Source organism: Antrostomus carolinensis, unplaced genomic scaffold (genome assembly GCF_000700745.2).
Source record: "Antrostomus carolinensis isolate BGI_N321 unplaced genomic scaffold, ASM70074v2 scaffold10433, whole genome shotgun sequence".
Lineage (NCBI taxonomy): Eukaryota > Metazoa > Chordata > Aves > Caprimulgiformes > Caprimulgidae > Antrostomus > Antrostomus carolinensis.
The window spans coordinates 20,911-31,442 of record NW_010304461.1 but is presented as its reverse complement, the minus strand read 5'-3'; the positions used below and the strand labels follow the sequence as shown (position 1 = coordinate 31,442).

Genomic DNA, 10,532 nt, shown 5'->3' with positions numbered 1-10,532 from the left:
CATAAACCAAACGACAACTCAGAAGGAAACTTGAGACTTAAACATATGGGAAGAAAATTAAAGGAATGGTGTCATGACACATGAATCATGTCACTACGTATTACATCAACTCTAATCCTCTCTTCTGCCTTTCCATCTCCCTCCTGTTGCCTGCTAGTTAAGCCAATTCTAAAAATAGATTGCAACCTCTGAAAAGTAGTTTCTGTGTCTTAATTCCAGGTGCCCTTAGAGGTCAACAAAACAGATGCACCATCATGAATTGCTTGTTTGCAGTAAGGTGCATGGTTCATTCCCTACCAACAGGACTCTGGCACATCCAAGTTCCTCTGAGTGAGTTTTATTCTTCAACAAATCTCTAGGAAACAAAAAAGACCATCTGACTAGTGACTCCATCAGTCCCATTGCTTCAGCCTGGCACCTTGCTTGCTGCTTTCCCAGTCCTGAGCAGATGACACTGAGCAATTTGGTGTGAGGGTATATGAACTAGTGGTGAGCCCCCATTAGCCTGCCCTTGAAGAAACACACCGTTTTGTCAAATACGCCATGGGTGCTAAGAGCAAGTCTCCTCATACAGCTCTGTACCCCAAACCAACAGGGATGTTCTTGCCAGAAAGGGCTGCTTTGAGACAAGAGCCACCAAGATGATTAAGGGAATGGAGCATCTCCCTTATGAGAAAAGGCTGAGGGAACTGGGTCTCTTTAGCTTGGAGAAGAGGAGACTGAGGGGAGACCTAATTAATGTTTATAAATATGTTAAGGCCGAATGTCACAAGGATGGAGCCAGGCTCTTCTCAGTGGTGTCCAAGGGTAGGACAAGGGGCAATGGGTGTAAACTGGAACACAGGAGGTTCCACTTAAACATGAGAAGAAACTTCTTTACTGTCAGGGTGACAAAGCACTGGAACAGGCTGCCCAGGGAGGTTGTGGCATCTCCTTCTCTGGAGACATTCAAAACCCGCCTGGACGCCTTCCTGTGTAAAATTGTTTAGGTTCCTGCTCCGGCAGGGGGATTGGACTAGATGATCTTTCGAGGTCCCTTCCAATCCCTCACATTCTGTGATTCTGTGATACAGAAACTCCAAGTCATACTGCTGGCAGAGATGACAAAAACAACGCTGATAAGCACAGCTGTTTTTCTTTCTTTTTCTTAGTCATGGATAATATGCCTTATCAAGCAACGACCCTCAGACATGACCACCACATACTTGATTTCAAACACACCTAAAACACTGAGAACCCTGGCATTTCTTTACCCCTCCTCTGGATTCTCCAGTGTTGTAGGCATTTTAACAGACTTCCTTCGTTTTTAAATTCTTTCAGGATAATCCTTGTGTTACAGCTCTATAAAGCATGGAAGAAGGAGTAGGGGCCTTTTAGCTGGTGGTTTGTTTTGTTGGGGTTTTTTTTGTTTGTTTTTAGAGGAGTATTAGAAATGACAAAATAAGAACTCCCTGGAATTAGCGATTATTTGTTCAGCGAAGTGGCCGGTTAGCCAGGAGATGGCACTATATCCCCAAAGTTCACAAGCAAAGTGCTAACACCGAGGAAAGTATACTATAGATAGTGTATAAATAGCAACTTAAGTGTGTGAATTTATTTTAAAAACATAGAAAGGGCATAGATATCAATCTCAACTTACATTTTGTATATTTATCTGCAGGGCCATTTTGTAATGATTGAAGTCTTTAGCAAGTTCATATCCCTGATGATAGAAAGTGAACAACCCCTGAAAAAATGATAGCACCTGAAATACAAACAAAAGACTTGTGAGAACGAAAAACTCTATTTACCAGAATACGATTGTAGCCTTTTTCAGAAAGGTCAGAGATGACAAAATGATTATTTTTAAACAAATTTCCACTAATGCCTACAATTTATGAACAACTGTTTAGATCCAAATTATCAGCTATGTACATAGACATTTTTGGGTGGTCCCATCTCTGGAATTCACAACTGAACTCTATTTTAAATTTGGCCATAGGTGATGTATATTGCTTATCTCCCAAACTTTCCTATGTAATGTTTTCCTACAGCTGCCCTGATACCAGTGATGTCTGGAATAAATACTTGTGCAGAGAGAGGTAACAATCATTCTGCCTTTTAGTCACCATATCCCTGGTCATTCCCCTCCCTGGTAATGACCACATTGCCATGGCTTTCCTAACAGAGTCAACTGGTTCGTTTGAAAAAGGACACACTCCCTCCAGTAACGTTACCCATCACTGCTTTTTGTATGAAGATCTGACCCCCTACCAGAACCAGCCAACGATTCATGTTGCAGTTTCTGACCTCAGTGTTTCAATTTAAGAGAGTTATACTATATTGAAAACAGGGCGAGGTGCAGTACTGCCTACCTCTCCTGTTTGGTTCAGGTTGTCAGAAAGAAGGGAGTGACGCAGGAAAAGAGCAGCTCTCTTTAATAAAGAGAATAAGCCAAAGAACATAGCTAATAAAGCCTGAAGTCATGCAAACAAACCATTTTCAAAAATGAAAAACAAAAAAAACCCAAACAAAAATACAAAGTATTACGAAGAGGAAAGGGGATAAGAATTTGGTACTAATTAATTTCAGTTTACAACCCTAGTGAAAACTTCAAATACAAATTGAGCAACATAACATTCAGTCCCATCCAGAGGAAGCTTTCAGAAAAGAGAAAGGGACATGTTTCAAAAACATAATTTGAAGATTCATTGCTCTAGTCTGGCTCTTAAAAAAACCAAACAAAAAAAAAATCCAACAAAAAAACACCTATAAAATAAATTTTAAAACCCCATCAACAAAACAAAAAAAATTCTATACAACCATTTTCACAACATTTTCCCACTCCTTGAACAATGCTAATATATTTAAAACAATTTATTCCCACTTAAAAGATTTTAGCATTTTTTTCATACAGGAATAAGCTATATTAAAATATACAACTCTCATTAACTCCATAATGACCAACTACTTTGATTAGGGTCATATGGAACTTTTTTTCATTATTACATTAAAATAATTGTATCAGAATAAAAGGATAGCTTTGGCCTAAAACCACAGATTTCAGAGTGAGTGAATGGAATCCACTTCTACAATCCATCCTCCCTTCATCTCAGTATTACATTTACTGTTCTCTTGCTGTTTCATAAAGTTCTATTTATTCTATGAAGCTAATACACATTTCAGAAAACTTTAGAATAAGCTCTTCTCAGAGGTTTCAGTAAGTCTGGTCAGTACAGGTACGATTTTCACTGAAATTCAGTGGAACTCCTTGATTTCTGCACAGATTCAATTGCAATTGAAATCAGACGTATCAGACTTGCTGCTAACAATAGCTTTCTAGCCAGAAGGACCCTCTTAATTAATTTATAACTGCCCTTTGTCACTAACAGGCCTCTAAGTGCAACCTTCACATTGAAAACAAAATTCCTCATATTAGTCAGGAATAAAACATTTCAGTGGTTAATAAAGAACAAATGCAAAAAGTCTGACCCCAACATTATCATTCTTGAATCCTCTCTTCTAACTCACCCCATAAATCAAGGTTTTTGTAGTACAGCACAAGGTTTCACACATTTTCTGAAAATCAGTATCACTGGATCCAAGTCAACTGTAATTACTGAGGTAAGCTCTGAGATGCCTGGTTAGGTGTATCTGTACTGGGGATTTGCACAGATGTAACAAGAGTGCTTCTAACTCTGTTAATTCACACAATTGCACACATTTTCCCAGAAAAGAGAGCTCCTTGGCTCTTTTCCAGCTGCATTCCCTCTCCGTCCCTTATGAACGACAGGGTAGACTGAATTCACTGGTACTTACAGGTTCCACACACTCAAATTTCTTCCGCTCCTGTATCTCTTGCAACTTGCACACGTACTCGAGGGACAGCTCATAGAAGTGTTTTCTGTTCTGTTCCACTTGGTTATCTGCCTGCACACAGAATACAGCTAATGAAGTTTCAAAGACATTTCACAGACAGCTTCAAAATGACACATGTATAGCATACAAGTGGCAAGCGATAAGATAATTTTCTCCAGACTGGGACTTGTTCCTTTACAACACAGCTCATTCGTTTACTTTTAAATGGCAGCAGAAATTTCCTTTTACTAGATAACACATGCTGTTTTAAATCACAAGGCTAAATTTTTAGAAACATTCCAATAACACCTCTTCAAGCTTCTCTTCTGTGGAATCCAAGCCAAACACACCAGAGCAGGTACTTGTGCCCTGCTTTAACAGCACTGAAAAGGTGGCTGCCCAGAGAGACGGGGCTAGCAGCATCTTCCAGTAGAAAAAGGGGAAATCATCTCTCCAGTTAAAGTAGTGAAGAAAATGTTATTGATGAAAACCACATTGTTGGTACTGTAAGCTTTACTCTATAATCCACATAACTGCTATAAATAACCAGAATGCTGTTGTACACATCCCACACCTGTGCTCGCTGACTGGGAAAAAAAGCAACTAAAGAATTTCACTTATTGGTAAGACACTTCACAAGTTTCCACAGAGCATCAAATATTTTAAAATGCAGCCTCATTAGCTGCAGCTGAGTTTTAGCTCAGCTTTGTTGAAATGCCAACACCATATTGATGGTGAACAGTTATATTTCAGCTGCCATTCATCTGTACATAAATATTTAAGTTTCTAGCATATATGTATTATTTCATTAAGTTCTTATTTAAGGTACAAGTGCCCTCATTAAACTATAAAACTTCAACAACGGGGTAACGGAAATCTCTATTAAAATACATTAAAGAAAGGCTATAAAGGGACACTAAGTGATTAACACTGAGTCTTTGCCCATGTGATAATACCAAATGCTTCTACACTAAATTACAAAAGCAAATGGAGAAAGAGTTAAGTGAAAGGACTAGACTTACTACTATACACTCTCTCTTAAATACTGAGACTACATCCTTCAGGCAGAGCAGTGGCTGCTATGCCTTAAGAGGATAAGCCAAATTAGCTTTAAGACAGTTTTGCCTTAAGACATGCTTTGCTTTGCTGCTCTGCAGCACAGAAATCTGTCAGCAGCTAAAGGGGCATAGCAACAAATGCCAGTAAAAAAAATAAAGCACAGATAGGTACATCAGTAAGACAGCATGTTTCAAAAAGCCAAGCCATTTTGATGCATCCTATAAGCCATGCAATACAGGAGTTGTCTGAGTTGTCAGCAAAGCTTCTAATGATATACTGATACATGTACTGAACGGTAGCCACAGCAAAAGACTATGAAGTGGGTCTACCAGGACATCTGGCTAATCAACAGTAAGCCTGCTCTATATACACCAAAGCCCCATGTAATCCTGTTTCTCTCTCTCTTCTTTGATTTCCAGTTGTTTATCACTTTGATTGTCTCCTCCCACCAACCCTCCCCCCAAGAATACAATACCCAACACAGCTATTTTATTAATTCCTCCGTAAATAGATTATCATGTCTCCTCAGTTTTTTGAGGCATGAGCCTCTGTGTGTCCAGCAAGTTCACTCACTGTTGCACTGTCCCTTGTGTACCGCCAAGGAAATACAGGAATAATACACACACCGTGCCACAGTGAAATTTCAGGGGTATCACTCCACTAAGAGAGCCAAAGGCCATATTAATTAATTAATATTATAAACTATTAATTAATGTAAGACACACTCCACAACACGGCTTGGTTTTCATCACATTTTTGTCAAATTTACACCTGCATCTTTCATTTAGTCCAGTTAAAAACTGACACAAGTAGCCAAGTATAATACAAAATTAGGAAGCTCTCATGCAATTCTATACATCTATTTTCCAAGCTTGCACAAAAAAGCTTTTCCTATTTGGCACTTGGACAACATGTTGCAAAGTCCTTTTTCTTTCCTCTTCCTTCTACATTTATACTCCAAAATGCACAATTGAAAGAGCTTAGCTATTTGGGGTGGGGCAAAGAGCAGGGAGAAGAGTTATCTCTGAGGAAAACATTAAGTCTTTAATGATACAAGGCATTCATAGACTAAGCATTAATAATTGCATTTCTCTGGGGGAAAAAAAAAAAAATCCTTCTGCTCACAGCAAGTCTCTGCAAGATTGCTCTGCTGTCTTCTCATGTACTGTTTGCTGCTGCTCCAGAAACAAAAGCTATTACAAATAAGGAGGATGATAGTAAACCCACAGGGACAGAAGGAATGCCAGGCAAAACAGATCTCATTTTAAGTTAAAAATTGTCAAATTTTTTTGCAGCTTTACTTGAAAAAAAACAAAACCAAAAAAACCCCCAAAAGGATCTTCAAAACATGAAAAGGAAAAATAAAAGCACAAAAACACTTCTTTCAGGAACATAAGTCTTGCTGTACTTTGCATTAAGCATTAACACAGGACATTTAGTTAATACATACAATGCAATGCAAATTACAATATACTTGCACTTTGCTATTTCCTTAACTGCATAAAAATTTAACATGATGTTTAGAACCTCATAGACATGTCAAGTAAAGCCCTCAATTCAGAAATTGGTAGGGGTACACCACTAAGTTAAGCAAATATTTATTTTCTCACCAACCTTTCCAGTTGTCAGAAATATCCCTTTTACCACTACAAATGCTGGTTTTGTATTTGCATAAAATATATTTATCTATTCAAAAGCCTGTAGCTTGCACCAAAAAATAAAGAGAAGCAACAATACCTCTTGTAATTGTAGCTCTTTCTTCTTAGCTGATAAATTCAAATGCTTTTCTAACAAACTGTAGTTCTTCTCTGTCTCTTTATCAAACTTCTTCTTTTCCTCCTAGACATAGAAACAAAGTAATATTCATTTATATAAAACTGTAAGAAAAGCCTCCTCCTTTCTTCTTTTAAAATTCTACTTAATCAGAAACAAAGAGAAACAAACTATCATAGCTCCAATAACTAAGGAAAAGTATGTTTCCAACTTATTTTTAAAATTGATTTAAAGCCTAACTTGAAATGAAATCCCATTGTATCATTATGGTGAAATTTATCCCATTAATGCCTTCTAAGTTAAAAAAGCCAAAAAAACACCCATTCTTGATTTATTGCATTTTTCATTATTTTCAGGGATCATCCACATCATCATGGGTTTTGAACAGGGGGCTTCAAGGGAAATACCAGTTTCATAGAAAGTTCTTTTTTTTCAATAATTGACAGTGGAAAAGTGTAAAAGCACCATTTGAGTAAGTTCGAACAGTTTCACAGTTCAAAACCTAAAGTGAAGTGAATATAGGTCCATATTCCTTAGGATTCCTTTATTTTAAAGCCATACAAAGACCACTGTGCTGAATTTCTGCTTCTACAAGACTGTTGCACTCATGGGGAAAAGAAAAAAATACAAAAAAAAAAAGAAAGACTTTAAAATAAAGAAAAATCTTCATAAAACATAAAATCATGCTTGCAAAAGAGAATCTCTCACAGGCAAGAGTGTCATTTCACAGAATCACAGAATGTTGGGGATTGGAAGAGACCTCGAAAGATCATCTAGTCCAATCCCCCTGCCAGAGCAGGAACCTAAACGAGATTACACAGGCAAATCCATTTCCCTGTCAAAAGCAATGTATTGGAAAAGGGACAGACACTAAATGTTTCTAGGAAATCAGAGTTCTTGGATCTAATTTAGTAGAATACATTGGAAAACGATCCTTTCATTTCTTCAGTTCTAGTTTCTTAACTCTGTGTGTTACAACAGAAATCAGTATTGATGAAATCAACCCATCAGTTTAGAAGCTATTTTTAGTATAACTAAATGCAGTTGAAAATAATCTAAAATAAGTACTAACAAAATAAATAAATCTAAGTAAAAACAAATATTAAATTACATATTCAAGAACTTACATATTTACTCATCAGAAAGAAAACAGTTCAATTAAAATATTTTTCCATCATCCATCAACTTGGAATTTCATTTAAATATATTCTACCTAACATACTGGTTAGACTCTACAAACACACTTGCTCATTTTTTTCTCTTAACCTGTCATTTTTAATAAGTAATACTCTATGTATTATAAGTGATACATGGTTTTGTTCTCTGAATTACTAGATTCTGAAGATATTAAAGTGGGTAACTAAGCTGTTTAGGATGGATTCTCAGCAAGGAATTTTACCAAAAATGCTAGATTTTTTCTCCATTATGAATCTTAAGAACTCCTTTTAGAAGAGCAGCCACAACATTCCTTACCAACTGAGAAACATCAAGATACACGTCTGGCATTTGTGTGACTAGAGATACCACGTTAGCCTATGGGAAATTAGGAATAAAGTAGAGTGAGGCAGGGGGAGATGTTTGTGCTTCTATTAGCAAAACGTCCATTGATCTGGGCAACATTAGAGTGCTGCCAGAAAAACAGAGTTATTGACTTCTAAATAGGCAAAGCCAGAAACTTCACATGTAGTTTGGGACTGGAGCAGCACCATCTTTTACTTGAGGGGTAATTCAAAAAGGGTCTCGGTTTCCAGCACTATGGAGTTAAACTTTTTCTTTTCTTTTGCTTCTTAAGCCTAACTCAGATCATTTAATCAGCAGGGGGTGTAACATAAGGAAAATCTATGGCAGCAGATTCAACTTTTATTTTGTAATGGCAGAGCATAAATTTTTCTTAAAGCAAATGTTTTTAAGTGTTTAAGGCCAGGCTGGATGAGGCTTTGAGCAACCTGGTCTAGCGGAAGGTGTCCCTGCTGATGGCAGGGGGGTTGGAACTAGATGATCTTTAAGGTCCTTTCCAATCCAAACCATTCTATGATTCTATGAAATAGTAGACAATGTTCCAGATATATTTCACTCCTAGATGCCGTAACTTGATTTTGGGGGCTAAGCAGTATTATATATCCAGTGTCAGTACTTCGATTATTTTGAAGAATATTCAAAGAGTTAAATATTTTTAGAGGATTTTTATTTAAATATTTCACAGTTATGCAAGACTGTTCTATTTAAGGTCACTGGGAATTCAGTAATTAAAAAAAAAAAAAGGCCAAATCACAAATAAGAGCTTAAAATTCACAGAAACAGTATGTACGGAGGCACAAGGGAAGAAATATCCATTCCAACAAAATGCAAGATGTAGGCTGTGTGAATGTGACTTGTCATGGTAGAAATATCAGAGACAGAATTCTGACTAGGAAATGAGTGAAGATCATGAGAACATTTAAAGCACTAGGAGTTCTCACCCCAAAAGTGGCAATGTTCTTTAACACCAAAAATACTGTTCATCACAGCTGCTTCTATTACAACAGATAACATTTAGAACAAATTCCCTTTTTCCTTAGAATACTCCCTATATTACAGACCAAGTTTTTACTGTATGTTGGTTGGGATGTCTGATGCACTTCTCAGTAGCCCATAAAATTAAAATTACACAAAGTTCATTGTACTACTGAACTGTAATGATTTATGATCAACAAAGCATTTTCCATTCATGAACACAGAAATCATATTCAGAACATATTAATCGTTCCTCCTAAAGTCAAAACGTATAGCAGTCTCGTAACTGAAACATTACCTTAGCTATTAAATATCACTGCTGATGAAGTCATGAAATTATAAAACAAAACATCTGCAGAGTGGTAGTTTAAAAATGTATAAATTGCATTTTGCAACAGAAAACTCTGTTAAATATTTGTTTTCCTTTTACTTTTTTTTTTTTTAATAAGCATTTAAATGTCTCACTGAAGAATGAAGGTTGACAGGTACAAAGAGGTAAAACTTGTCCTTATTACTTTTACCCAGTTAGCTGTATTTAATATATGAAGTTTACTTTGCTTAAAAAAAAAATATATATATACACAACATAGTGATAATTTAAAAAAAAATTACTGAACACTCACAAAAAAAAAACAAACCACACACAATTTTGAACGAGATCCTGTCTTTAGCCTCTCTATCTCTATTTTTCTTCCACTCATACAGAGGCAGTGAGTTTTTTAATTAAAACAAAAAGTAAACCAAAGGCAATTTGCAAAAATACAGCTAAAAGCATACAGATGAGCGAGCTCCTTTGGGAAGTTAATATTTTTCAGCCTTTGATTGTGCAACTGCAAGCAAATACAAAGCAGAACAGGGTTACCCATTAGGAAGGGGACAGGCTGTTAGCAAGATGGCTCCTGTTCCAGACACAAGAGATAAGGAAGGGGAGGAGAGAAGGAAGGGAAAGGACACATTCTTCTCTTCTTGAAACATACTTTCCATTTGTTTCTGAAGCAAGTTCTCAAATAGGGGAAAAAAAAAAAAGTGTGAATACATGAAATATGAACAACAGTATCTCTCTGCCAAATACATGTCATTACGGCAATGAAATCCAAGTCGAGAAATTAAACAAAGTTATCACAAAGGCAATGAGGGACAAACCTTTACAGCTCCTAGCTGCTCTTTCCTAAATCTTTCCAAAGGTTTGATCAGAGTTTCAGTAACACTGAGTGCCTAAAGAAAAAAAAGCATGGGTTAGGTTTATGTAGCTGGACTAACAAGTCACTTTAGCATCAGCAATAAAAAGAAAAAGCAAGCAAGCTCTAGGGTAAAATAAAGGAGAAGCATGCAAGTTAGGAGTCTTAAGTACTAACAAAAAAAAAAAAAAC

The 10,532-nt window shown here is 36.6% G+C and overlaps 1 protein-coding gene across 1 annotated transcript in view; it reads right to left on the bottom strand.

Annotated features, from left to right (window-relative positions):
• The window catches only part of ARHGAP10 (Rho GTPase activating protein 10), a gene marked incomplete at both ends in the record, with an annotated part of 84,736 nt that overhangs the window by 58,190 nt on the left and 16,014 nt on the right, over nt 1–10,532 (bottom strand). Inside the window, 4 exons of the mRNA XM_010164457.1 lie at nt 1,640–1,744; nt 3,799–3,909; nt 6,634–6,735; nt 10,306–10,377. Coding sequence (XP_010162759.1) covers nt 1,640–1,744; nt 3,799–3,909; nt 6,634–6,735; nt 10,306–10,377 — 390 coding nt within the window. The remainder of the gene's footprint in view (nt 1–1,639; nt 1,745–3,798; nt 3,910–6,633; nt 6,736–10,305; nt 10,378–10,532) is intronic.